Source organism: Exophiala dermatitidis (assembly GCF_000230625.1).
Source record: "Exophiala dermatitidis NIH/UT8656 unplaced genomic scaffold supercont1.7, whole genome shotgun sequence".
NCBI classification, from domain to species: Eukaryota; Fungi; Ascomycota; class Eurotiomycetes; order Chaetothyriales; family Herpotrichiellaceae; genus Exophiala; species Exophiala dermatitidis.
In genome coordinates this window covers 1,460,304-1,488,267 of record NW_008751652.1, presented here as the reverse complement: position 1 = coordinate 1,488,267, position 27,964 = coordinate 1,460,304, and the positions used below count along the sequence as shown (strand labels likewise).

Below are 27,964 nucleotides of genomic sequence, written 5' to 3'. Positions count from 1 at the left end.
GGTGTCGACATAGGATCAGCCTACTAGTAATATAGTGCTGGTAGGAATTTAGGGTCTTGAATACTAGTGAATCGAAATCACATCGAAATCGAGCAGATATCGGTTTAAGATCGATTCGAAATCGATTCGGAACGACTTCGAAACCACTTCGAAACTAGTAGTTTACTATAGGATTTATAAATATTACTTCTTCTGTCTGTGCCTGCTCCTTCTATGTGCACATGCTCCTTCTGTATACACTGCTCCTTCCGTGTGTACCTGCTCCTGCTGTTTGTACTTGGTGCCTAGTACGTCCTTATATATCTACAGTACTAGCAGTACTGGTACTTAGGTGCCTATATGGAGATGAACATTGAAGTTGTAGGTTCCTGAATGTCTATTAATACTAGTCTTTGGTGTAGGGATATAGATTATGTAAGTTACGGCTCTATTGGGTAAGTAGGGACTGTATCGGTTTGGGACCGATATAGGTAGTAGAATCGATTCACTACTAGTATCAAGCTAGATATTTACCTGCCTACCTACTTCTAATTCCGTTGTACATGATTCACACGAGATACTAGGTATCTGGTATGTATGCTTACTAGTAGTATTGATAAAACCTTGATCTTTTTTTAGGGTTGACCACTATGGGCAAATTGAAAGCCCTTGAAGTTGAAAGAAGAGACTTGAAGTTTGGCAAAGAAAGGGTTGGTGCACCCCCGCGGGAGCTTGGATGCAATGCAGCGGGTTCAAGGATGCAAGCTGGGAGACGAAGGCTGCTCTTTTCAGAAAGAAAAGGAGTGCTTACTACTAGTAGGTACATAGTACTAGTAGTACCTAAAGGTATGTATGATACTAGTAATCTGCACTGCAACGCTGTAGTTTGCATACGAAGTACCGGGCCAAGAAAAGCCAGGTCACAGTGACCGCAGTCCAGCATGAACAGAAATACATGTTAGACCAAAAATTAAATGTACCTGCTGCAGCAACTGCACTGCATGCACATGAGAGCCCGAAATATGGACAAAAAGATGAAATCGGGTCGTCCCCGGGAAGGCTCGAACTTCCAACCTCCTGATATATGTGTATGCCACCTGTTGGCTGGTAAGGCCAATTCAGATGTTGTTGCATAACAGTCAGACGCGCTAACCAATTGCGCCACGGAGACAGCTGCTGAGATGTTGTTCTCATGTGCTGCTGTTGTTGAAAGCAATTTCGTAAGTTAGATTTATGAGCCATAAATTCTTTATTGTGGGGGCGCTTTTCTTGGCAGCCGTGCCATTCATGGTTGTGCAAGTCCGTGACAGCGCACGTGCACTGGAAATGACCTGCGGCGACGGGTTTCTACTCCGCCGGGTCTCGGGCAGGAGGTTATCAGGTACCATCTACCCAAACTTCAGCTACCAGAGCCGGGTGCACTGCTCACACCCATGGCACAACTTGAAGAGATACTATAGTTACATGTAGTAGTGGTAGTGGTAGCTGCGCCCTTGTTGCACATGGGAACTCCTTTACTCTGTCGCAAGGCATTGGGCGCGTCTAGTGTGCTCGTGTTTAGCATGCCTATTCCAGTATATATGGTACATAAGTACTGACCAGCTGATCACAGTTGCTTCATTGCTGAGAAGTGCCTGCTTACTGACCTGGTGGTGTGCAGTTAATGATGTTGATGTGACAGTAATTGGATGGATCTGTCACTGGATGTTGTATTATCAGGAAGACCAGCTTCCTTTGTATTTATCCCGGGTACTGCCAGTCTTAAAGGTAACCCGCGTCAGCATATTTCGCAAATAACAATTAAATATATAGGAACCTCCTGTTTCCCACCACCACCACCACCATCTCTTATTCTTTGCCGCGACACGACACAATCTCCTCTACTGTAATGCCTAGCATGTCCGAAGTGCTTAACAGACCTCAAGCCTTCCTGACAATCTGTCATTCTGTTGAGGTTCACCCTTGAAGATTGCTGTCTATCACTTCTCTATGGTTTAATACAGGACAATGCACCAAATCGCTGCCCGCTCACTGACTGAGCCATGTCGCGTCAATCTGTTGTCCTATTGTCCGACTATGGATCTGATCGCGACAGTCACGCCAGCAGGTTATGGGTCTGGTCAGACTGCCAAGGACATTGTTGATGTTTGGCGCTTGAATGGCCAGAGAGTCTTCGGAGCCACTTTCGAGAGTGCTGACGACCATGATGGAACACCTGCTGCCGCTCGCCGACATGAGGGAGGAAGAGGCTCACAGACCAATGACAAGGACAAAGAAAAGGAGAGAGGATTTGTCAGAGCTCTTAGCTGGAGGAGAGACGGTAAGGCTTTCACCTGTTTCTTCCTCTCCCATATCTACGGGTGTTTCCTCAAACAAGATTCCTGCATTGTTTAGATCTGCCCTTGAACAGCTTCCAGCCTCTTGATGTTCCGTTCTGTCGCGGGTCTAGAGGCTACATCTACAGTCTAAACTTGGCCATCGTGTGTTTATAATATCATGGAAGGTTCCACGGCTAACAATCACCAACTCAGGTCAGCTGCTAGCGGTAGGCTGCGCTGATGGTACCCTCTCCTTGATCAATGCTTTCACGGGCAAGATTGCACATAGGCTCAGCGCCCGCTGTCCAGCTCTACCAGGCTTGTCAACCGCAGCAACAAGTCTTGGCTCATCACAATCCTCACATACACAAACGGCAAATCCAGGTACCTCTGGTCCCAAGTCCACAACCACTCAATCAAAGCCGGTTGCCCAAACACGAGCGGCGAGTATCTCCTGCCTCTCTTGGACCAAGCACTTTATCTTTCCTAACGCTTCAACGATCCGCTCGCGCCTCCGTCAGCCCGATACAGGAGTCTCACTCGACCAAATCCTGGGCCTCAAGGCCGACATGGAGAACATGCTCAAATTCACAGTCAACCTGCCCCAGGGACTCACCGACGTCGATGTCGAAGACTCCTTGCCGAAACTCGCAACCCTTCCTCCCCTAGGTGCAGCTGTCGACGACGATGTCTTCAGCTCTCGTGCCAGTGTCGATGCCATCTTCCACCAAGATGGGTCCGCTGGGCAGGGTGATGGCGCTGTCGATGTGCTGCTGTCTGGGATTACAACGGAAGAGGGTGGATGTGGAGTCGATGTGAAGATTTTGAACTCCTTTGAGATTGGCTCCATCAATCTCGAGGGACCTTTGCAGATGGAGGGCCAACATCAACTTGTCAGAATGGACAGCCACCCTTTCCTCTCGACAGTATTTTTGGTCGTTGCTGAATTCCCAACTGATCAGGACCGCCCTTACCCTACATACCACCTTGTCAGCCTTGATCTCAACTTCATCCCCCAGACAGGCCGCTACCTGGTGCTCGTTGCGAGGAAGGCAACGATGCTTGGAAACCTGCTTCGATACATCACACAAATCCACATGCAGTTGGCCTCGGAGGTGAAAGCGGCGTTCGACCTACCCTCCCGTTTCCTGCGGAATATCAACGAATCCCTGGCCGAAGAAGACCAGGACGCCAATTTTTTGACGGCAGCAACCCACCTTCTCGCCACAGGCGATTGTCGTCCGCGGCTCCGAGAGTGGCTGGTCGACGAAGTCGGCGAACGCGGTCTCAAGAGATGGGAGAAAGCCGTGGGTGACTGTTTGGATCTTGTCTGCAGAATGGTCGGCGAGAACCTCATGCCAGCCCTGGAGAGATTCCAAGTCAGCTTGTCGCGATTGGAAGGCCTTGCTAGGTATGGACCCGTCAGCTCAAAGACAGGCCTGGAGCAGAAGGACGTTATCAAAATCCAAGAGACTGTCGACGCCCTGACTCTTTTCGCTGAAGATCTGCTCAACGACGTTGGCATCGAGACGAAGGAATTCACAGCGTTCATGAAATGGATGAAGTTCGAGTGCGAGGTCGAAGCGTTGGAGGCAACCAGCGAGCGCGCAGAAGAATTACGAGAGTCCTACACCGGCGAAAACGAGCTCCCCTTGGTATTGGACTACGTCAACGGCGTTATCAATGACAGCCGGCTGAACAAGTACATTGCCAGCAGCACCGATGACATCGGTAACGGTCGCACCGAAGCGATGTTCAATGAGGACACAACTACGGGATTCTACGCCGACTACATTGAACGTAGAAACAGTGGCAAGAAGCCAATGCCGAGTCTCGGAGACTTGGTCGCACGTTTGGATGAGCAATGCCATGTACTGTTTCGCCAGATTGCTGACAACTTCCGAAAGAGCATTCTTACCAGTCATCTGCTTGTGTTTCCTGACGGATGTGACGGGCAAAGAATGGATATCAGGATTATCCCAGCTGAAGAACGAGAAGGTGGTGCCGTGCCCGGCTCGCTCTATCATCTTGTTGCTTTGTCCAAGGATTGTCTGGCCAAGGACAGATTTCGGGTTGTCCGGGTGCCCCTGCGCCTCGAGGATGGCAAAAAGCCGGTGATGGAACAGTCGGACAATGCCCAGAGGATCTTGACGAATGTAGAAGATTGTGATGAGGTTCTTGACGCCAAGTTTGTGGATGACAGAAGTTTCTTGCTTCTGCTCTCATTCCCGAACGACACCCGAGTTGGCATCTACCATTGTGAGTTTGATGACGATGGCAGGGTAATGGATGATATGAAACTTCGACATTATTTTCCAGGAGGCAGAATGCACGCTGGAATGAGGGCGGCACGCCTTGAAGTCAACGGCAGGGAAGGAAGACGAGCGGTCACGGTGATTGACGAGGCCGCGAGGGGTTATCTGGTCCTCGACATCGACAGCGATTCAGAAGATGAGAATTCCGAAGGAAACGACGGCGATGATGTTATGACTACCTAGGGGCGTGGATCTGTGGTGCCGAAAGGGGCACCAGCGGATGTCCCGTCGAAGAGCCTCAGGCTAGGATGATGTGGAAGCTCGAGGAAAGCTCATGTGCAGGTTATGCTTAGCCAAAGAGCGGCAGATGTTACAGTCAGAGCAGACGAGTTCGACCCTTGATGAGGTCGAAAATCCCTTGACCTTGGTTCCAGAGTTAATTGTAGCATAATTACACAAAACACGCAGAATGAGGCTGAGGGGTGAGGCAGAAGCGTTCCAGTTGTCCTGCACTGGCAGCGTCTAACGAGTCATGCGCTGTGCCTGCGCCCTGTGCAGTTGGGCGTGTGCGCATGAGCGCGAAGCGGTAATACCTTGATTTCGGTGAGGTCAGAATGTTCTACGAATTACTCCTACTACACACATACTAGTACTACTAGACGCCTAGGCGCGAGATAGGCGCAGTACCAGGGTACAATAGTAGAAGCCGAAACAGTAAACGCAGTTACGTAGTGGATGATTAGCCCAGGAATTAGAGATCCCTCAGCCGCTTTATTGCCATTTTATTGCCCGAGACAGGCTCCTGAATTCGCTTAATTCCCTCGACTGGAGGCCTATGATGTTAGCGAGCAAACATCGCATTCATTACCTTACCCATTCCATTCTTCACTCGTCCAGTCAGGCGTCATCCCACCACGGCCACGCAGTAACAAAATACTGCCGCTGACTAGTGCACAGTAATTATCCCAAACTGCGCTGCAAAACAAATCCACCGGCGACGCAGCAGCAGCAACACTGGCTGCGGTACCGACCACAAACACTTCAAGTCGATCTTCTTCTGAACCACCACTACCACCACCTTTTCTCAAAAACCCCCTCAATCCATCCATTCTCACCACCGTTTACTGTGTCACCTTGCATTCATCCCTCGCTGGTCGTTCTTTCCTTGACTCCAGGCCTGCGCTGCCCTCCGTTTTTGCCCTTCCGTGGTCAAAAGTGTGACTGGGAGCGGATCTCATCTTGGACTCCCTTTCTCCCTTTTCCCGCCGGCTCCCCAGTTCAGCAACCATGGATGTCACAGCGGTACTAGAGAGTACCTTTTCGCCAGGTAAGCCTCACTCCGTCCTCTCTCTACATGACTATCATTGACTTTTTTGCCAGATGCAACAATTCGTGGCAATGCCGAAGAACAACTCAGACAAGCGAGCGAGGGAAATTTTGTATGTTTTCGAAATCGAAACAAGAACTCCTTGTCTGTTCGACCACTAACACACTCTGGCGTAGTCCGAATACCTGTCCATCCTGTCCCACGAACTTGCGAATGAACAAGCCAGCGGTTCCGTTCGACAAGCCGCTGGGCTGGCCTTGAAAAATGCCTTTTCCTACCGTGACATCACCCGATTACGAGAAGTCCAGGCGAGATGGTTACAAGGGGTCGACCCTCAGATTAAAAGACAGGTCAAAGAGCTGGCCGTCAAGACTCTTAGTGCCATCCCCGCCGCCGCCCTGTCTGCAGCCCAGCTCATCGCGGCTATTGCTGCCATTGAACTCCCTCGCAACGAATGGCCCGATTTAATGCCCACACTTGTCCACAACGTGGGCGCCGGCGAAGATCAACTCAAACAGTCCAGCCTGACCACGATCGGCTTTATTTGTGAATCAGATGACATTGAACTCCGCGAGTCACTAGTCGGCTATTCCAATGCCATTCTTACCGCCGTGGTGCAGGGAGCGAGAAAGGAAGAGGCGAATCAGAATGTCCGCCTCTCGGCTCTTTCTGCACTCAGCGACGCAACAGAGTTTATTCGCAGCAACTTCGAGAACGAGGGCGAGAGAAACTACATTATGCAGGTGGTGTGTGAGGCTACTCAGTCTCAAGACACCCGAGTCCAAGCGGCTGCTTTTGGCTGTCTCAACCGCATCATGGGCATCTATTACGACAAGATGAGGTTTTACATGGAAAAGGCATTGTTCGGCTTGACGATCGCGGGTATGAAGAGCGACGAGGAAGACGTGGCTAAGTTGGCCATTGAATTCTGGTGTACTGTCTGTGAAGAGGAGATTAGCATCGAGGACGACAACCATCAAGCTCAACAGGAAGGCTCCACGGAGTTGCGTCCCTTTTTCCACTTTGCCCGTGTAGCGGCTCGGGAGGTGGTGCCGGTATTGCTTCAATTGATGACCAAGGTCTCCGAGGACGATGCGGATGATGAGTACAACGTGGCTCGTGCTGCCTATCAATGTCTCCAGCTGTATGCCCAGACCATCGGAGGTGAAATAGTCCCGACCGTCCTTGCGTTCGTCGATGCAAACATTCGAAGCGATGACTGGACGAAGCGAGACGCTGCAGTGTCCTCCTTTGGTGCCATTATGGATGGTCCCGATATCAAAACTTTGGACCCCCTTGTCAAGCAAGCTCTGCCGGTTTTGATCGGAATGATGCAAGATCCGGTTGTCCAAGTGCAAGACTCGGCAGCATATGCGCTCAGCAGAATTTGTGATTACTGCTCCGACTGCATTGATCCATCTACGCATCTCCAGCCTCTCATGTCTGCTCTGTTCAATGGGCTCATGGCCAACCCCAAGATCGCCGCCTCTTGCTGTCTGGCTCTTTTGAACTTGACGGAACGGTTTGTGGGTGAGGATGGTGCTTCATCAAACCCACTCACGCCGCATTTCCAGGACAGCGTGTCGTCTCTGCTTGCTGTCACGGCGAAAGAAGACGCCAACAATCAACTACGAACCGCGGCTTATGAGGTTCTTAGCGGCTTCGTCACGAACGCTGCGCACGACAGTCTGCAGATTGTCGCCGAACTTTCCAATGTCATCATTCAACGTCTGGAGGCCACAATTCCCATGCAGAAGCAGATTGTGAGCATCGACGACAAGATTACGTTGGAAGAACTACAAGTCAGCCTGGCCAGCGTCCTCCTCGCCATTGTTCAAAGACTTGAACAGAACATTGCTCCCCAAGCGGACCGCATCATGCAAATCAACTTGGAAATGCTCAATGTTGCGGGCAACACGTCTGTGCCCGAGGTCATTTTCCAGATTGTTAGCGGCCTGGCCAATGCTCTGTCTGGCGATTTCCTCAAGTACATGGACTCCTTCGTTCCATACCTTTACAATGCTCTTGCCAACCAAGATGCTCCCGACATGTGCTCCTTGGCTATTGGCCTTGTGAGTGACATTGTTCGCGCCCTGGAGGACAAGGCACAGCCCTACTGTGATACGTTTATGAACTACCTACTCAACAACCTCAGGGTAAGTAGCAAGCTTCTGACACAGTTGACTTTTTTGAGTATAATACTGACCCGTCACTCACAGTCCGACAAGCTCACCAATTCCCTCAAGCCGCCGATCCTGGAGACATTCGGGGATATCGCGACCAGCATCGGTGTACACTTTGAGACCTACGTGACGGTGGTTGCTCAGGTGCTTCAACAAGCCAACAATGTCTCTGTTGCCAACGATGTCTCGTTCGACATGCTTGACTACATTGTGTCGCTTCGCTCTGGAATTGCGGATGCTTGGTCAGGCTTGATTTTGGCGTTTAAGGGCACGCCCAAGGGTAAGGCACTCCATTTGATTCCCATCAGAAGATCTTGCTGACATGGGATTAGCTCCTCTCCTTCAGAATTATGTGCCGGCCATCTTCGAGTTCCTGCAGACTGTTGCTCAGGACATGAACCACAACGAGGGTCTCCTGAGGGCTTGCATGGGCATCATTGCGTAAGTAGTCTTCTCTCAATGACTGCTGCCTGTTGTACTGACATCCTCTAGTGATTTGAGCGAGACCTTCCCAGATGGCTCCTTGGCAAACTACTACCGACAAGAATGGGTGACGAAGCTCATCAAGGAAACTCGAAGCAACCGTGACTTCTCTCCTCGAACAATCACCGCGGCACGTTGGGCAAGAGAACAAGTCAAGCGACAGACTCAACATCAAGGTACCGTCATGAACGCTTCATGAACTTGATGTGCAGAGTTATCTGTCTCCCAATATGGTTATCCACATCCCCGGCACCATCACCGCCACCCTCGACTTCCCCTTGCCCAATACTGCCCAGCAACAGCCCAGCCCAACCCAGTACAGCACAGTACAGCACGCCTTAAAGCCCCTGTCAAACGCTGATCACCTTCTGCGCAAGGTCTACTCATCACAAGCGAGCACTATCGTGACTCCTTAAGAGATTGATGACGAAAGAGACCGACCCCTGGAAGGACAAAATGGTCGCGTGGACATGCGACAACATGCTGACGAACCCCAATCCGCCCCGTCGCCACATATGTCGGACAATCCCGCCGCCTTTATACAACTACTTCTGCGGTCTTGGGCCCATCCGCATCGACCTTGAGTCGGGATTGCCTAATGGTCATGGCCGTCGTCTGCGTGCAGCCGGCGACAGACTCTGACGGAAAGTGGCCTGTCGTTCAACAGCCAACCCAGTCTCGATCTGTCCATGGACCGAACTTTACACATAACACCAAGCTGACCTTGGAGAATGAGATGTTGAGCCGCCAGTTACGGCGGAGTCGACCTCGACTGGGGCCTCGATGGGAAAGCATTCGTGTTGATGTGGTTCAAGGAAAAAGCGGTAGTAGAGATTCTCTCTTTCTTGTGGACGAAGAGACGACCCGAGACGAGAGGACCAGCATAGAAGCAAAGTTGGACGAATAGATGGCGAGACTGTCCGGAAGCACATGCATCAGCACCATGATACCCCCGTTGTTCCCCTTGCACTTTCCCCTTCACACACCGCCCCCCATATCTTGTGTCTTGTTCCTCCCTGTCATCCTTGAATTGAATGCGCGGCAGGACTTGAGATTTTGAGACCACATTTGTGATGATGGAAAGGTGTCGCGACAGCTTGTCTGGCTTTGTAGTTAGTGGAGAAGGTAGTAAAGGGGCATTTGTTCGGAACAAGACGCCCCTTACCGCCGGATCCAGTCTGTCATCTCGCGGTGAACAGACTCTCATGCAGACTCCATAGTATAGATAGAATCGCGAAATGCAGTTATGTCGAGAGAGACCCGATCTGAGCATCTCTCTACATATGCAGTGGTTTGTCCTTTGTACCCATAGGCCTTCAACAAGGTCCTAACCTAGGCCATGATGTTGGCGTATAGTGTGTACTGAGGACCATAGTTTATTATGCTCACAGCTTATATAGATACCGGAACATGTCCTGTATATGATGGCGACCAGACTCTAGATAGCTGCCCTCTTTTGGTACTGTAGTGTCTATCATATTCATACCCTACACTAGTAGACTCTGATTTTGTACACTTTATCCAGCACTTACTGGACATCCATAGGTACATTTGTTCGGGTGTCCAAGACCATACAAAGGAAGTGAGCAATCAGGTAGGTGGGCCTGCAGTAATCGATCATCATGTTGGCCTGTCATGATGTGTTCTGATTATGGTCGAGTTTGCGTCTCTTCTGGGGACTTTCTTCTCGTGATGGTGATGGCCGTCTGTCGAATGGACGAGAGGCTGCTTCTTTAGATTCAGGTTGGGGTTTCTGAGATCCCGTTGATGGATCAAGGTTTGTTGTTCCATTTACACTGGCGGTTACAGCTCCACTACTGCTGCTGCTATTGTCGGTAGTGGCGATGGCAGGCACGGTGCCAGTGGTTGTTCCGGTTGCTGCGGAGGAGTGCGGCGGCGGCGGCTGAGGTTGGCTTTTGGACTCATGCTGAGCAGGCTTAGCATTCAAAGTATTATGATTGGGGAGCTTGTTGTGCTCACCGGCTTCGTCTTTGGGCTCGACTTCTGGCGCCGCTGCCATAGTATTAGAGCCAGGCTGAGATTCGGAGGCCGCGGCAGGCACAGCAGGCGTGGACAACTGCTCTTGTTGTTCCTGCTGCTCCTGCCCGAGTTTCCTCTTATTTCGCTTGTTCTTCTGCTTGCCAGTTGTTTGTCCTTCAGTTCCGTCTTGGGTTCCTTCTTCCTTCTGTTTCTGCTTTTCCTTCTCCTTGTTGGCTTGCTGCGCCTTGAGCTTGGCGGCTTTCTTGCGCTCCGCCTCCTCCTGCAACGCTGCCGCAACCGCTAACCGCTCCTTCTCTCGTTTTGCCTCTTCGATCTCGAACATCTTGGAGATAGCCGGGAAGAGCGGCTTCATCGTTTTGATCTGTGAAACCTTGACGCGCATCAGATCGAAGGCGATCCCGATGCTAAGATCTCGTGCCTGGTCCGGCTCGACCCATGTCGAAGAGGCCGCCACTGACTCAGCCGTATCGGTACCACCAGGCTGATTGTTGTTGTCTCTATCCTTCGCGTCGGTGGTGCCGTTCGCGGTGGCGTTTACATTAGTGTTCGCCATCTCCCCATCTACAACATCTTCGTCGATCAGCTCTTCTTCCGAAACTCGCTCCGGCATTTTGACGCTGCTCAAGACCGGGATCTTCTGATATCGCTGGCTGAAATGCGTCAAGATCAGGTTTTTCGCCTTCATCTCCAGTGCCACACCCACAGCCTCGCCTGTGGTGCAGTGCTTCTTTGCCATGGCGTCGCCTTCCATGCCATCGTCAAAGGTTGCTTCATGGACCAACACGTCGGAATCCTTGCCGATCTCGCAGAACCGCTCGTTTGGACGGCAGTCGCCACTGTACGAGAACTTGAAACCGTTCTGGAATGTGACTGTCACGGCCTGCGCCCCGTGGCAATGGTTCACCTTGACAGTTTGAAGATCTCGAATGGGAACATCGGTCTGTTGGCCGAACTGGAATGGTTTCCCACGCAATGACAACCCTTCAAGCCAATGACAAGCTATTGGAATGCACAGTGATTCAGTCGCAATGCCAATGACCGACTGATACTCGTCCAGATAGTCGATCATGTTGACCTCGGATATCAAACATGGCGGTGATGGGAGTGGTCTGCCCTCCTTCTCGTGAAGCCTTCTTCGGGCCTCATACGAGGCCTCCAATACTGACACGGTTCCCAAGTGATGGTCTGCGTGTAGATGGGAGATCCATATCCCCTTGAGGGTGTACAATATCTCGTCCAACTGCTCAGCAGTGTAGAGTCTGCTTAGCTGACCCAGCGTGCCCTCACCGGCGTCAAAAAGATAGTTTCCCATCCCGTCGGGCATACGGAGGAGTACTGCAGACACGTTACGGTATTTGGATGGCGCGGCCGATCCCGTACCTAGTGTGACTATTTCAGGTTCGTCCAGATGCAGACTTGATATTGTTCTTGCCTTGTCGCTTCGTCGGTACGGCGACATGTCTGCAGGTAGACATTCTTGCACTGGTGGTTCCAAGGACACGTCATCTTCGCGCAGTTCTTGATTCTTGGGAACTTCGCTCTCATCGATGACGAAAGTTGGCTCGATATGGACTTTCAAGCCTCGATTGGCCGGCATGATGTCAATCCCTTCGCCCTCTGCCCCGAAGAGCTGTCGCAAGTCCTGCACAGGTTCAGGGCTTTGCGAACGGTAGCCGTGCAGATTGTCATACCGAGGAACAGAGAAGAATTCGGAGGCAATATTTGACAGCCGGAGAGAAGAGAGTGCACTCGAAGTGTGGACGATATAATCGTGGCAAACATCCGGGTCAGAGATGATGTGTTTCATCCCTTGGAGTCTTTGGAGTAGTTGTCGAAACCGTGGATCGTAAAGAACACCTCCTCTGGTCATCCAGATAGCTACCTGGACGCTGTCTAGGAGATCATCTGTTCGACTATTGAGTTGACGCTCGAGATCCTCAAGGTGCTCCATCGAAGGGAGATCGAACAGGGCAAATCCTCTGCCTGGGCGTGTAGGTGTCATGACCATGTCCGGCGTGATAATGGTCCCATCTTCGGGCTCATCTTCGGGCTTAATCTCGGTCCCATTTTCTCTTATCTTCACGGATTGGCCGGCCACAAGCGTTCTGAATACTGGACCAGGTTTCAAGCCAAGACTATTGGCCTTCTCAATGTCAAAAGATCCTCGCTGTGCGTATCCCTTGACGATGTACGACATCGAGACATCTCCCCGAAGATCCGATGCTGGGGGCAACTCTTGCACAGTCGAGGCAGGCCATGGATTCCGGACTAGGACCTCAGTATCTGGCGTCAGGGGAGGAGTATTGTTAAGGTCGAAGCAAGTGTGAGAGACTAGTTTCTTTGACCCAGGGTCTCTCACCCACACCATCGCCGGCAATTTCACGTCTTTAAGTTTTGACTGAACAAGTTGGTCTCGTCTCCAATCCGAGTCGAACATGTTATTGACGACATCCCTCCGTAGAGTCTGATCCCGCGTCCACTGTGATTCATCGATTGGACCTGTTCTATGTGACCCTGGCCCAGATGCAGAATCTGATAGACGTTGGTCTTCAACACCTGTGGCAGTTGAACTGGCACCCCCGGCAGGCTGAACACAAAGTGCCCATACCCGAATGTTGTCGTCTTCATGGATAGGCTTTAGACTTGGTTCACTGCGGTTCTGCTGGGCGTCGATCTCGTGGACCGAAAGAGGCATCCCAGTGCGAAACACAAACCGCCGGGCACATGCCAGCGAGTGCATCTGCTTAGGACCGGCGTGAATGTCGAGTCTAGGACGTCGATTGGAAGTTTCCGATTCAACCTCGCCTTGCTGTATATCAGCCAGACTGAGGATAAGTCCGATTAGACCGCCATTATTCCACGTGGTCTTTCCCGAAAGAAAGAGACCTCGGACCTTTCGAAGCCCGATTCCACGTTGTATGCATGCTCTCTGCGTCCCCTCCGTGATTTCGCCAAATACATATCTTTTCGAGTCGAAGTGAAGAATCACACTCGTTCCAGGCGTGTCCGACGTCGGTGTCGTGACGAATTGCAGGTGGAAGACCGTCCGCACACCCACGCTTTTGAGCCCATCCCGATGTTCCTGCATTCTCTTCACGGCCATGCGATGTCGACGTAGTTGTTTCTCTGTCAAAGGTGCCGCTGGAACTGGTGATCTGCCGACGGTTCTCCTCGAGCGGACGTTGACTGGGTCCCGCGACCGCTGAGATGGGTACGGATGGAAAATTTGCGTTTGCGCGCAACGGTCTAGGGACGACGTCAGGGAGGATGCGCTTGTAGGCCGTGTATTTTGTGTCCTATAATGACCTTCGAGTTCTGCATTCCCAATGCCAGGGCGTGCTCGGGGCTTCCAATGACCAGTAGACTGGGAGTGGAAGAAGCCTTTTGTGCCGGAAGGCTTGTCGGGGTTGAGTCCGCGCCAGTGCGGTCGACGGTACAAATGACGGTGCAAGGCACTGCTCGAAAGCCCAGTAAAGGCGACAAGACGACGGCCTAGGATGTGCAGCAGTGTCTGTCGTGAGACGATGGCAGAAGTGGTGGGAGCCACGGCGACTGTGTATCACGAGGAACAACTGGGAGCCGATGGCATCGTTAGCATGCCCTCCGACGAAAAGAAAGAACAAACTCAGATATCTATAAAACAAGATTCGCTGAACAAGCAGTACAAGTCGCGTGTGGTTTGTGATGGTATGAACGGTTTGTATTCCAAAAAAAGTTCCGCCTGCGCAGGTGAAAATGGATCTGCGTCACGCACATTTCCCGTTATCGATTGGCAAACTTGAAGTGCAGACTACTTACTACCAGGCACAACACTACACGGCCACCCCATGTTACTTAGGACAAATGAACTCTAGAGGCAGAACCTAATTTTGAGATAGACCTTGTTCCCGCCGGCTCGGCGCAAGGTATTGATCAATACTGAACTGAATATGTCCCAAGATGAGAAAATGCTGACACTCTAATGTACTGGCTTCAGCGGCCTGATGAGACGACAGCAACAGCGACGTAAACCACCATGCCCCGAATATACAAAGAATACGATTCCAACCCCACTGTCGTTTTATACCTTATCAGTCCATGTCCGGGATGAAATCAGCCAATCTGTCAAAGATGTCATCAAGATTGGAGCACATCTTGTGCAGTCGAACAGCGCACTCTTCGTCTGAAAGCTGGTCGGTCGACAAGACAGCATGTTGACATGGTTCATTCAGAACGGTAGCGGGCGAGTCGAAGTACAAGGCGAAGGCTTCGGAGTCTAAGTCGACTGACTCGTCGACTTGAAGCGCTGCTGATTCGGCCTCGACGACAGCTGGAGCAACGGGAAGCTGGGGGACGTCTTTCGCCAACTTTGACGCGCTCCTGACATAACCCGTGTCTGGTTTCTCATATAGACTGTCTAGATCCAGGACAGGTGGCTCCGGCAACTCGGTCACGGCGTAAACCTGGAAGTCGTTGGTGGGAAGAGGAGTCATCCACGAATTCGATGGCTGCAGAGCAGAGAAGTCCATTGGCGTCTCTGGGATTAGAGCCATGCCAACCTGGGGCTGCTGATGCTGCATCTGTTGGGTAGCCTCGTGGGGACCAATGTCCTTCTTGATATGTTGAGGTTGCGGTTGGGTCTGGACAGGTTTCTGCTGCTGAGTATTGCCCAAATTACTGGGCGGCGGCAAGCCAGACTGGCTGAGCTCTTGCAGGAAACCAGCAAACGCCTGTGAGGACAGGAGCATGCGCGTGAGGTCGGAGAGGCGGTTGTTCTCTTCACGGAGCTGTTGGTTTTGAGCCCGGAGATCATTAGCCTCTTGCGCTTTGGCTGCAACTTCGCCTTCAAGCTGATTGATGTATTCTGTCATTCGGGTTAGCACGGCCTGGACCATTCGAAGGGGGAAGTCCTACCTTTTCTGCGAGAACGGAATGCTCGAGCAGACACTTTGTTCCTGAGCTGGCGGCGTTCTTTGCTGGACAATTTCTTTCCTTCCTCGCTAGCCAGGAGGCGTTCGTCCTCATCCATCTCGTCTTCGTCCTTCTTGATGCGAGGCATTCCGGATGCGCTACCATTGGAGGGCTTGTCATCCTCGACAGTGGAAGCAACGCTGGCTTGTCTCATGCGGTTCAAGACCTTGGAGATACTTTCTTCCACCAGAGGATCCTTGACCTGTTGGGCCCGAGTAGGGAGAGGACCGGGAAGTGGCTTCTGTCCGTTTGGACGCTGCTGTTGCTGTTGGCGAGCCATTTGTTCCTGCTTCTGCGCCTGCTGGGCTTTCGCCAGAGCCGCCTGTTGGCTATGCATGCCGGGGTAAATACGCGGAATCGATGTAGACCCGTTGTTTGGCGTCAGCAACGTGTTGGGGCTAACAAATTGAGATGAACCGTCCGAGGAAAACATGTTTTGCATATCGTTGGGAGATTCAGCCTCGAAATCCATGTCGGATGGGTTGCGAGAAAAGTCGAACTCGTCCAGGTTGCTCAAGGGCATGTTCAATGTTTCAGTGGGCATAATAAAGCCCCCATTCCCTTCGTGGTAGTAAAGGCCCGTAGACTTATTGATGTTAAATGTGTTCGCTAACGCTCCGATGGGGATACCGGTCTGTTGATGATAGGCATCGTATTGAAAGCTGGGCCCGGGAAATGTTTGAGGGTTCGAGTTCGACGCAAAAGTGGCGGTGGAATTCGGAATCGACGATTGGGGAGTCAGCATCGGCACAGACTTCAAGCCTGGAGAGGTTGAGCTAGGTGTAAAGTCATTCTCGAGGTTGAGGAAAGAGTCGTAGTCTGGATCCATGTTGGTATTGAGATGGGCTATGGACTGCGTGGCAGAATAACTCATAGTTGAAGTTTGGCGATGGTGGTGCGCGGCCTGGGCAGCCTGCGCTGTCTAATGTTGCCTAAAATAGGCACAACTCAAACCAACTTGAAGTGCTGTCGAGCGGATTGAACAACTCAGACAGTCGATCTTGCAAGTTGTTTGAGGCCGATCGAATTGTATGAAAAACGCTTGAGTTGGAATAGCGAAGGGAGATTGGGAAGGGATGAGGAAAGGAGAGCGTGAAAGGGAAACCTGGCAGAGGAGCCAGAGGAGCCGGCAGTCGCAGGCAAAGGCAGAGAGGGCCAAGGTCAGGTATGCGGTGCTGCGGATGCGAATGGTGGTGTCAGGTCGGACGTCGCAGCGCATTGACTGCAGGGCTAGTAATCACTCGTGGGTGGTGCTACTCCTGCTACTAGTCGGTTTTGGGGGCCCATCAAGCACCCGCTGAGGCTGTGCCGCAGCCTGAGTGGCTCCTTATAGGCTTCACAGCAGGCTGCAATCATGTCCGGCACGGGGCTCAAAGCCCGAGAACTCGGCCACTCATGATTCAACGCCTGGCAGCAGCAGACAAGGGGCGCGGAGCATCGGCGCCTTTATCTCGCCGCGATCAACTTCGCTTCATCACCTACCTAGGTACTACCTAGGTATTAATCATCCCGGATTGCTTATGCCAGGCTGCTACATTCCATCCTTCTTTCTAGGACAAGTCCAATGAGCTAGGAATACCACTGCCAATGGAGATTGGAAATAAAGTTGCTCGTTGTTGGCGGGTGGGAGGCGTACGGGAGAGCAACTTCGGCTCATACCACGTGACCTCTTTGTGACTCGTAAGAAGCCGTTCGTACTAGCCGCTTGATCCATCAAGCACAACATGGGCCGTGCCCCGAAACACGGGATGAAACTTTTCCAACGACGCGACACTGGGAAAAATAAGAGTTGTGGCTCCTGAAGCTTGAGCGATTTTGACTGCTCGGGTTAACTAACTATGGTAGGCTCTGTCGTCCGCCCTCCGTAGCGGTTGGAATTCACTAATGTGGTTTGTGTACATTATTGTACGACTGGTGTTGAGCGGAAACAGTACCTAAATAAGTCGGTACCTGGCTTGACGGTTTCGCTCCGGGGAGGTGTCCTGGGGGGTGAACTGTAGTGCACGTGGTGCAGTTGTGTTCTACAACGTATATCTTGCCCTTCGGAGCAGTGTCAGGGCCAGATCAAGGTGGAGCAAGGCACTCTACGCATATCCTTGATACCGAAGCATATCATTTTTTGAACTTTGGTCCTTGCGGCTCTTCCTCTGCTCCCCTTTTCTGCTCGGGATTTCCCTGAGGTAGCGTAAGCACCTGGCAGTACTAGTATGAGAAGGACGTGCGCCCGAATTAAGTTTTTCGGTGTGGATAGACTCCTATGTCACAGGCGTGGCTTATGCCATCCTGCACGTGATGTATTATGCGGTCACGTGACAATGTTGTCTGCCAGTGCAGCGAGACTTCAACCCGGCGTCAAACAACCTTGGAACTGTTTGACCTCCACGTGTACAATACTGTGGTGTGGGTCAGACCGTTCTCGAACACTGGGCACCTCTGTGCCTCAGCGTCTTGCAAATTTTTGAGCCATTTCGAAGAGCTCTGTAATGTGATATAGCCCGATTCGTTATTAGAGGGATATGAGTTACTGGCTTCAAGTAGGCTTATAAACAAAGTGGTGAAATGAGTGTCTCATTAATCGACTAGGCAAAAATCTGTGATATCATTTCGCCGGAAACGATCCATTATGGTGTGTACAATGTTGTACTGTACCTCCACCTCCTAACACGTCGACAATGGCGCAAACTCGCACTGCATTTGTCGCCCGTTCGATACATGAGCCGTCACTGCAATCAAAGCAGAGTCAACGCAGCATAGCCGAGGGACACAGCCGAACCGATCGCGCCTGCCTTCAGCTGTACAGCAGCACCAGTATATGTAGAAGTGGCAGCAGTTCCGGTGGCTGATGCGGTGCGCGAACCAGCGGCTCCCGTGCTGGTTGACCGGCCATGCAGGAACACCTTCTCCATCAGTGCCATTTTGCGGCGGCGCATAGCTGCTATAGGGGTTCAGCACATTGTCAATGAAGACGACAAGTCCGCCAGCGGTGATGAGGTTGGCGGAACTGACGCCGGCGTTGTTGATAAACCACTCCTCGTCGGATGTTTGGATGAAGGTGACAGTCTGGCCTGACAATGTGGTCACTTGGGTGCCATTCTTCCAGTCATCGAAAAGTAAGATCCGGTCACAAGCGTGGTACTTGAGCAGCTGTGTCAGGTTGTCCTTGCTCAATTGCGAAAGGGTGTCCCCGACGAGGGCCCAGCCGTCGTCTTCAGGAACAAAGTACGTGGCGTCATGGAAGGAGTTGAACTCTTCCGTCAGTCCTGTACTATCAAGAGCCGCAACGAACGAAGTGCCGTTGAAGTCCTCGTCCTCTGCAACCACCGCCTCGCTGAAGATATGAGGAATCGACAATACGTTGTCGATTATGTAGATCCATCCCTTGTCAAAGGCCAGGGGCGTCACAGGACCATGCGAGATGTTGAAGTCTCCGCTGACGAAGGTGGTCACATTGTCGTCATCATCATAGTAACCCGCCACAATTAGCTGCCCTTTACATTTGTGAAGTTGCTTGCAGTCAAGAGGGTATGGGTGACGAAGTAATCCGAGATGTTATTGTATCCCCCATTGATTGTGTGGTAGCGGAGGACGTTGTTAGCATAATCCTCATCGGCATCCGCCGGTGCTGTACCGTTCAACCACAGCACAACGGCCGTGTCGTTCGGGCAAAGGAAGGTGAGGTTGGCTTTCCAGATATCGCTTCCTGGAATACTTGGGATGAAGCGACAGACTCAGCAATGTGGGAAGCTCCTTCAGTATTATCGAGAACCGTAACCAGATCTCGTGAGCTCTGGGCCAGGGCGAAACCAGTGAGCGCCGTGAGAGCGGCCAATCCTTTGAACACAATGGCCCGAGAAGACTGGACTACTCAACGACAAATCGGTGGCTGATATTGGACGTTATGTTTGCTCTAGCACAAGACAAAATGGAAGACGATACTATTGTAGGAAGCAACCTGAACACCCACAATGATGCCGCTGGCAAGGTTCTTATATAGCCAGAGTTCGGCAACGTTGGCCGCATCTGGCTCTGGTGGCTGGTTCTGTGTCGACTGCTTGAGCGCTTCCATGGCTTCTTGCTTTCTCAAACTAGATCGGTTTTGGGATAGGAACAAGCGAATGAATGGGACAAGCTATTGCTATGGCGCGAGGACTTTTCCAGGAAGAGGTCGAGGTTCAATCATCTGCCCCAACAAAGTGGCATCTGGGCCAAAACTCGGTACCGTCATGGCGTCTTCTAGCAAAGGATAGTGACAACCGAAAACACGCACAGGAGCTATACTCTGTGTTCTCTTTAACTTGGCCTATTGTGTGTTCATGGCGGGTAGGGACCAGGTTTGCACCACCTCCAAGCTCGTAGGGCGGTGCGAAGTTCAAAGAGGTCGGATCCTTCCAATGCCGATAGCGGAACAGTCGCGAAAAGGCTCTCGCGATGAAGACCTACCAGTAGTCTCCCCTGTGAGTAGGATGATTGAAGAGAAGAATTAGGCCGGAATATAATGCTGTAGAGGAGGAAGCGCCAACTATCAGATGATCTCATCAAATCTCGGCTGTCAGATAAATAGGCGCATCGGTAAGATGGAAAGCGAGCATGCGATCCCTCCAGCAGTGACACCACAATGAAATACCTGCCACTGATACTGGTCTAGCGGAACAGGAGGCCAGGATAATAAAGGGCTCCCTATTGGTTTACTCGGGCTTGCTTGACTGTTTTCAGACCTTGCCGTAGGTGAGATTGACAAGCTTGAGGACAAGCTTGGTTGAAAGCTTGAATCCCAAGTCACCTTCCGTATTCCCAGCGTATTCCAGGCCACTGCGGTGGATGCGGTTGACACAACGCGCGGGATCCTTCGACCTTTCGAGCCCAATACCGGGTTGATGAATGTGCGGCATTAACACTCCACAACCGCACCCCCCCGCAGTTCAACTGCAGCTCGCCATTTGAGCTCTTCGCCAGCCTGTTCTTTTGCAGCCATCGAAATCCTGGGGCGGACACAGTAGGTTGTCTGGGAGAGTCGATCACATCGAACTCATCAGTAGGCAGGTGACCATTGGATGATGAGGATGATGTAACTATGCGCCAAGAGCCACTATACCCATTCTAGGTGGGTTCTCGGATCCCAAACTTGCCCGTGAACTTGAGTCTAGACAAGGTCACCTGACTTGCTGGACGCCTTTGCGAACTTGAATTGAACCGGCGACGAACAACGTGAAGGCGTTGGATGGTCTGTACAATAGGGCGGGTGCCGTCGCTGTGCGTCTCCTCAGGACTTTGCTCGGTACGTGCTCGGTGGTGCTACATGTACAGTGTACTTACCTAAGCGTGCAGCCCGGGCCAGATTTTATGGTAGAATAGGCGTAAGCAATATCTTATCATAAACTCCGTACTTTAAGCATAAGCTCCGAGGGTTATCATAAAGAGCCGCTTATCATAAATCGTTAGCGCCCGCCAAGTACTGCAGGTAGGTCTAACTAGTAAATTAAGTAGAGTATATAGTTTAAAGTTGCAAAATTCTTACGTAAAATCAACTACTGCCAGTGCCGGTAGGTCGAATGACTTAGTGGTTAAGTACGTGGTTTTGTAGTGCGGCTGGCTACCCACTACCTACTATTTACTTACTTTAGCAAAATTCTCTGTTTAGGAGGGTTTTGCAAGGTAAGTAGATCGTAGGTAGTGGGTGGCGGCCTTTTTGCTTTTTAAATTAAATAGCTATTTTTACAATAAAAACGGAGTTTACGATAAGAATTTCATACGCTTAATAAATATTTTATTAAAGAATTGGTCCCCTTATTAAGTATAATATTAAAGGCTATATTACGATACTTCTACTGAGAAATTAGGGTAGAAATTGGGCAGTGCCTACCAGGTACACCTGCAACAACCGCCGCTTTAATTGCTCAGTTGGACCGCCGCAAGTGCACCATGCCGCTTTTATTTTTGCTGACTAGGTACCCGGCTTTGTAATCGCATCCCGACTTTTCTTCCCGCGCTTACCCCCATCTTTGTATGTTGTACCTTCTGTAGGTACCTAGGTAGTGTTCGATGCTCTCAATGTACCGCTGTACTTGATCAACATATACTGCTCATCTGTGCTATTCCGTTCCCAATGTCAGGGCTTCCCGGTGACAGCTCTCCTTCTTTATCATGGCTGAGGCCTCCTTCAAACAGATGATTGCTTCTCTCCTACGTCAAACAAGACCACAATCCTTTCGCCACGCCAAACCGAGTCGATATCCTCAACGACAACTCTCTACTTCTGCGACATCGTCGCCACAGCCAGCCGAGTCTGATCGGCCTCAATGGCAGGCCCATACTGTGGCATCCTCTGGAGAACGTCGCACCGAACGATCGCGTCTGGAGAAACTGCGCGATGAGACTGACCCACGGCCGTTCTCCTCCTTCCTGACGGATAACTACTCCAGGCAGCACAACTACTTGCGTATATCTGTCACTGAACGCTGCAACCTGCGATGTCTGTATTGTATGCCTGAAGAAGGTGTGCAACTCTCACCAACTGCTCGGCTGCTGACTACCCCGGAGATTGTCTATCTGGCGGAGCTATTTGTCAATCAAGGTGTGAATAAGATCAGATTGACCGGCGGCGAACCGACGGTACGGAAAGATATCGTGGATTTGATGCATCAAATCGGCCATCTGAGGAAATTTGGTCTTAAAGAGTTGTGCATCACGACGAACGGCATTTCACTACATCGCAAACTTGACTCCATGGTGGAGTCAGGGTTAACCGGTGTCAATCTGAGCCTGGACACACTTGATCCTTATCAGTTTACCATCATGACCCGCAGGAACGGGCATGATGCGGTTATGAAGTCGATCAACCGGATTTTGGAAATGAACAAATTAGGTGCGGGCATTAAATTAAAAATCAATTGCGTGGTCATGCGTGGGTTGAACGAGCGGGAAATATTGCCTTTTGTCGAACTTGGTCGTGAACAGGATATCGAAGTTCGTTTCATTGAATACATGCCCTTTGATGGGAACAAGTGGTCTGAGAAGAAGATGATGAGTTTCGGGGAGATGCTCGCTCTTATTCGGCAGAAGTACCCGGACGTGCAGAAAGTCCAGGATCACAAAAACGACACCAGCAAGACTTACAAGATCCCCGGCTTCGTCGGCCGTATTGGATTCATCACTAGCATGACTCACAACTTTTGCGGTACCTGCAACCGACTCAGGATCACTGGTGACGGTAACCTCAAAGTCTGTCTCTTCGGTAACTCCGAAGTTTCCCTGCGAGACATACTTCGAGAATCCAACAACGGCCAGCCCATTGATGCCGAGGCCATGGAAGCGATTAAACAGCTCGAGTCCGGTCGAAGGACCATTTCGGAAAATGGCGCTAATTTGGTTGTTTCCGAGACCGAGCAGAAATTGCTTGATGTCATTGGTATGGCGGTGAAGCGAAAGAAGGAAAAGCATGCAGGAATTGGCGAGCTTGAAAACATGAAGAACAGGCCAATGATTCTCATCGGTGGGTAAGCCATGATATCCTGTCCCTTTTGTCACTATGCATATATGAGCGATATGAAACGAGAAATGCCAGCTATCACGACAACCTTTTCCATAACGAATATAAGACGTGTTTATGTCAGCCATCATGTCCACTTCCAGTTTTCTCTTGGTTGATAATTTTTGGTCAGTTAACCTGCTGACATCCGCATGGGTAGATGATGGCGTACCTAAATCTCAAGTGTCAACTTCCTCTGGCAGACCTTCATTCCCTGCCTCATCTATGCAAACCGGCGTATTCCCGACGTCTGGTATACCTCTTCACCTCTTGCATCCATCGCAGTCGTCTGTTACCTGGTCACAAGTGCGCGGTATGTCTCATCTCTCTTCTTCCGCATCGCCGCCCTCACAGCCCTTGTCGAGTGGTTCGGCGTCCAAGCGACCGGAGCTTCGGCACAACTCGTTTCGTTTTCTTCAAGGGCAGTCGCTTTTCCGAAAGGTACCTTCGAAAAGTCCGAAGAACATCCCTGCCACTTCATCGGCCTCGTGGCACGAAAATCGACAGCGTTCCAGCAGCCGAAACAACAAGGCTGGAAGCGGCCATTACACTCGCTACTTGACACGAGATATCATCTCACGCCGAACTCCACTTGCACGTCCTGATCACGCAAATACCAACTCTCCTTATTCTACATCCACTCCTAGCTCAACCTCCCAATCTGAGCCGGCAGAGGACAAACTTCCCACATTGACTCATCTCACCTCGAACGGAGAAGTCCACATGGTCTCGATCGCAGGCAAGGTCCCGACGGCGCGATCTGCCACCGCGACAGCGTTGCTGCTTTTCTCCCGTCCCGAGACGTACAGCACACTCCTTGCGGCGCGGCTGCGCAAGGGGGACGCACTATCGGTGGCGAGAATTGCAGGAATCCAAGCTGCGAAGAAGACGGCAGATCTGATCCCTCTCGCACACCCGGGGCTCGGCATCACTGCCGCCTCCGTCCGTCTGGAGCCGTTTATGGGCAACAAGCTGCCCTACCCACTGACTCAGAAGTCACTGGGCCTGGCGAACAAGCCCGCCAAGCGTCTGTGTGGCGGCGTCTTGATCACCGCGACCGTCAGCTGCGAGGGCAAGACCGGCGTCGAGATGGAAGCCATCACGGCCGCCTCTGTGGCGGGGCTGACCATGTACGACATGCTCAAAGCCGTCGACAAGTCCATGGTCCTGACCGAGACTCGCGTCGTCGCCAAATCCGGCGGCAAATCCGGAGACTGGGCCTGGGATCACCAGACGAACCAGATCGTCAAAGCAGACGACCGCGCCGGGCAGGATGAGAAGGCGCTCGAAAGAGATTTGGAGGCTCAAGACAGACATCTCAAGGACAGAGAAATCCAGGAGAGAATCAGGGCGCAGCAGGCCGCTGTCGACGGCGAGGGCGGGGATCTTGATAGCGGCCCTGGCTCTTCAGGAGAAGATTCTGATGCTGATGCTGATACTGTACGCCACGCCGTCAAAAGCGGCCCCGTCTCGGCCGAGGACTTTCGCTCCAGCAGAAGGAAACGTCTCGCCCGCAGCCTCGAGGCCAGGCGGTCGCAACAGCGCTCGCAAAATCCCGAAGCGACACGGCCCCTAGCGGAGGAGCCGCAAGTCCAGTCGACGGCCGCGGGGTCTGAAATAGGCCCAGAGAAAGCTGAAAAGCCAATTACTGGCTAGTTCGGAACGTAAGGTCTCGTTTAGGACGTACAGTACTACATATGTTATATATCCACATAATACTCAAGTACCTATATTTCTTCGGGGTCTTGCGCTTAATGCAACCATATCTACAGCGCACACACACGCGTTGAGCCACTACTAGTATATCCTTATCGAACATTTGGAAAGACGACCAATGCTGGATTTCCTAAGGGAAGCATGTCATCCCTAGCTTCTGTGCCATTTCCACGTACTCAATTACATTAGACAGTGATATGACATTTGATGTTTTGATTAATTTACACATATTGCTTTTACGATGGACGCTAACTTGAACAAATTCGTACAAATAGATACAGTCTTATCGCTTGCTCGTTCAACTTTACCGCTCAATCGCTCCACAACCATGTAACTGACGCCATCATAAAATGCACCCAAGAAGTGAGTCAATCAGTGAATGCGCCGCGGAAATCCAAATATCTATCGTCAAATTGGCAGAAGGTAGAATACCTTATCTCAGCCATACCTGTTCGAAGACACCTCCAAGAGGTCTTGTCCCAGCCAATTCTTCCATGAATTTCTCCGAAACAGGCGTGACGAGCGGAGTCCACCGACCGAACCGTGTCTGTGCCCAATCCAGGCAGAAATGATGTGTACTCAGAAACTGCGGCGGTTGACGTCCCAAAGCCGTTGATGTAGAAGATGGCTTCATCTTCCAGCGACTCTGGTAGACGGTCGGCCCTATGGCGAGCTGTTCTAAGCTCGGCTGACATCCGCCAACAAGGTCCGGAAATACCCATTCAATGAACTTGTTGGCATACTCTTTGATGCTGTAGTCGCCGAGCTGGCTGCAGACATGGTTCTCGGGGAAGTTGCGTATGTGGATCGTTCTGAGATGTTGCAAGGTAGGCAAGGCCGTCTTCCGCAGTCGCACCAGCTCGTCATTCCAAGGAAATCCCATGCCCAACTCGACGAGATTGGGACAGAATCGTGCAATATCATTGATCGATTCAACCCATAGCTCCTGGCTGTAACCACCAGCCCCAAACGGGCGCGACGTATCCATACTGAGGTGCTCACGGGGCTGAGTTCGGGCTTCCAGCACGAGGGTGCGCAGCGTGGGTCCGTGTCTCTCAATAAAAGTCGACGGCCGTTCGAGGATGGCTCCATTATCGAAAAGTAAAGACAATGTATTTAGTCCATTGAAGGACCCGAGAAAGCGGACGATCGAGTCTTTGACTGCAGCTGTTGGGTTCTCGTGACGGAACAGGAAGTGTTTGAGTTTGGGTGGAACTCGCGGGTTCTGGGGGGCCTCAGATGAGTGCAACGTCCAGTGAAATGCATTTGCGAGCAGGTCCAAGAACTCTGCGCTGCCAGGGCAAGACTCTAAAGTCATCCGTTCCAGGTTACAGAAGAATGACCCCTCCTGCATTGACCCAGGTCGGAGCCTCGACACGTCCAAGGCATGCAGCGAAAGCTCACGCAGATTTTTAAAGTCCTTCAGCGCAAGGGCGGCAGTGAAAAAGGTGTCCTTTGGCTGATTGACCTGCTCCATATGACCGCCTCTTCTCTGATGGTACTGTTCGATCAACTGTTTTTCTTGGCCCAATTGTAATTTCTGCAGTGTTTTTTTGTTCGTCATTATGATCCTCTCAATCGAGTCCCCATCGTGAACTGTGCGACATTCGAGGCTGGTGAGGTTTGTCGGCACAAGACTGCTCTTTTCCCAAGCACCGGGTTCGCAGAAGCGTAGATGTTGAAGCGTACTATCGTGTCGCTGTATGAGCTGGTCGAGTAACCGGGCACCCAATGGTGTCTGGTACAGGAACCTGGGCCATATTAGAGGAGACTTTGCTTGGGGTCATTGGTGATACTCACGCGAAACTTGTCAACCGACCGGTCGGGATGTCCTGAAGAATTTCATAGATGAAGTCATCTGGATTATACATGTCACCAGAATCGACTCTGCTGGCCGATGATGGAAGTGTTCGATCCACCATGCCATATCTGACTGTAAGATGACGGACGGACTGTGTGACCGGTGCGCGGAATGGACGCGACCCGGATTTCCTGGAATGACTGAGGCGAGGAAAGTGGCAGTCCACACTGTGGTAAAGCCGCTTCATGACCTTATGCTCGAGTACACTACATGTTCTGGAGAGATTGTACAGATCTCTCATATCATGAATCTGCAAGCCTGCCATTAGCCAAACTCTTTCAGATTGTGATCCCCTACCCACATAATCGACAATATGGAGTTTGAGTTCATTCGGCAGATCCAGCAGCCGACAAGGCTGTGGCGGCAGGGTTCCCTCCATAGCGTCGCGAGTTGACGTGGGAGACTCCGTTCAACAGCCTGGTGCGCCGCACATACACGTCTTGGACATGAGCACTGAAGTCAAATAGCGACTCAAACTCTTCTGCTCGCATTCGGGACATATATCAACTCGTGGAAAAGCAAGGGAGCATTCAACCGACAGAACAACACGCCTCGACAAAACTGCGACCGGGGGTGGAGCAGGGTCAGTACTATAAGACATATGATGAGGCATCCGGGATCCAATCTTTTGATCTTCGATCCAAGCACATGTTTACAATGGTAGAGGACAGGGGCCGGTAGGGCATGGGAGAGCCCTCGGAGGATCAATGCGCTGCCAAATCGAGGACCACGCGTAGCAAGGGGGAGGACCATAAAACGGGATGTTGGGCCATTTACGGCTACCATACATAGCGGCCAACCGAGACACCCAAAGCGCTTGGGGAAATAGCCATCTTAGCCATCTTGCACGTAAGATAAGACCACGATGAGGAAAGCGTCTTGACGGTGGTGGTGGTCGTTGAAAATCTGTCGCAATGACGGACAACTCAAAGCACAGGGACGAAATAATGGATCGAGTGGGCGTGCATGCACATCCTCCATAGTGGCCCACATTCCCGGAATCGATCGTGGATGAAAAGGAGATAGTGAGGAATCTCTGACAGGCATCAACGTCTTCGAAGGCTTGGAGGACGACAGCCGCAGAATACTAATCTATCGTAGCACAAGTTAGTAGCGGCCAAACTCTGGTCCTCACTTTTTCAGCTTCGGAGATGTGTTGGCCAGCATTATGATTGGCCTCATTCTCGGGCACTGTGAAAGCGTGCCAGCGAGAAGGGACCTTGTCGGCACGAGAGTGATAGATCTTGATAGAGAGTGCTTGCCCAGTGTCGGTGGGACAATTGATTTATGGATCAAGCATCGACAAAGACTGAAAAGGGCTCAATAAATGGTTTGATGGTGATGACCAGAAGGTATGGTAGAAAAG

General features: G+C 51.4%; 7 protein-coding genes and 1 non-coding gene across 8 annotated transcripts; 3 read left to right on the top strand and 5 right to left on the bottom strand.

Moving 5' to 3' along the window:
- Positions 1 to 1,025: 1,025 nt before the first annotated feature.
- On the bottom strand, positions 1,026 to 1,150 carry HMPREF1120_09314. The gene has a single exon. It is a non-coding gene; the product is annotated as a tRNA-Asn (tRNA).
- A 220-nt stretch (positions 1,151 to 1,370) lies between these two features.
- Positions 1,371 to 5,205, top strand: HMPREF1120_08363 (anaphase-promoting complex component APC4). Its single transcript, XM_009162612.1, has 2 exons — positions 1,371 to 2,299; positions 2,511 to 5,205. The coding sequence occupies exons 1-2, from the start codon at positions 1,987 to 1,989 to the stop codon at positions 4,793 to 4,795; spliced, it is 2,598 nt and encodes an 865-aa protein (XP_009160860.1). The 5' UTR covers positions 1,371 to 1,986; the 3' UTR covers positions 4,796 to 5,205.
- Positions 5,206 to 5,372: 167 nt separating this feature from the next.
- HMPREF1120_08362 (uncharacterized protein) lies at positions 5,373 to 9,975 on the top strand. The gene is made up of 6 exons (XM_009162611.1): positions 5,373 to 5,879; positions 5,933 to 5,991; positions 6,056 to 8,035; positions 8,099 to 8,342; positions 8,395 to 8,503; positions 8,555 to 9,975. The coding sequence occupies exons 1-6, from the start codon at positions 5,840 to 5,842 to the stop codon at positions 8,742 to 8,744; spliced, it is 2,622 nt and encodes an 873-aa protein (XP_009160859.1). The 5' UTR covers positions 5,373 to 5,839; the 3' UTR covers positions 8,745 to 9,975.
- Positions 9,976 to 10,467: 492 nt separating this feature from the next.
- HMPREF1120_08361 (ribonuclease Z) lies at positions 10,468 to 13,649 on the bottom strand (the record flags this gene model as incomplete). The annotated part of the gene is made up of 2 exons (XM_009162610.1): positions 10,468 to 10,472; positions 10,526 to 13,649. 2 exons carry the CDS (start codon positions 13,647 to 13,649, stop codon positions 10,468 to 10,470), a joined length of 3,129 nt encoding a protein of 1,042 aa, XP_009160858.1.
- A 967-nt stretch (positions 13,650 to 14,616) lies between these two features.
- HMPREF1120_08360 (uncharacterized protein) lies at positions 14,617 to 16,370 on the bottom strand (the record flags this gene model as incomplete). Its single annotated transcript, XM_009162609.1, has 2 exons — positions 14,617 to 15,389; positions 15,440 to 16,370. 2 exons carry the CDS (start codon positions 16,368 to 16,370, stop codon positions 14,617 to 14,619), a joined length of 1,704 nt encoding a protein of 567 aa, XP_009160857.1.
- A 1,784-nt stretch (positions 16,371 to 18,154) lies between these two features.
- HMPREF1120_08359 (uncharacterized protein) lies at positions 18,155 to 19,562 on the bottom strand (the record flags this gene model as incomplete). The annotated part of the gene is made up of 2 exons (XM_009162608.1): positions 18,155 to 18,979; positions 19,461 to 19,562. The coding sequence occupies 2 exons, from the start codon at positions 19,560 to 19,562 to the stop codon at positions 18,155 to 18,157; spliced, it is 927 nt and encodes a 308-aa protein (XP_009160856.1).
- Positions 19,563 to 21,637: 2,075 nt separating this feature from the next.
- On the top strand, positions 21,638 to 24,856 carry HMPREF1120_08358 (molybdenum cofactor biosynthesis protein A; the record flags this gene model as incomplete). The annotated part of the gene is made up of 2 exons (XM_009162607.1): positions 21,638 to 22,985; positions 23,182 to 24,856. The coding sequence occupies 2 exons, from the start codon at positions 21,638 to 21,640 to the stop codon at positions 24,675 to 24,677; spliced, it is 2,844 nt and encodes a 947-aa protein (XP_009160855.1). The 3' UTR covers positions 24,678 to 24,856.
- A 42-nt stretch (positions 24,857 to 24,898) lies between these two features.
- Positions 24,899 to 27,955, bottom strand: HMPREF1120_08357 (uncharacterized protein). Its single transcript, XM_009162606.1, has 3 exons — positions 26,900 to 27,955; positions 26,538 to 26,848; positions 24,899 to 26,488 (listed from the first exon to the last, which is right to left on the bottom strand). The coding sequence occupies exons 1-3, from the start codon at positions 26,975 to 26,977 to the stop codon at positions 25,171 to 25,173; spliced, it is 1,707 nt and encodes a 568-aa protein (XP_009160854.1). The 5' UTR covers positions 26,978 to 27,955; the 3' UTR covers positions 24,899 to 25,170.
- Positions 27,956 to 27,964: the final 9 nt, after the last annotated feature.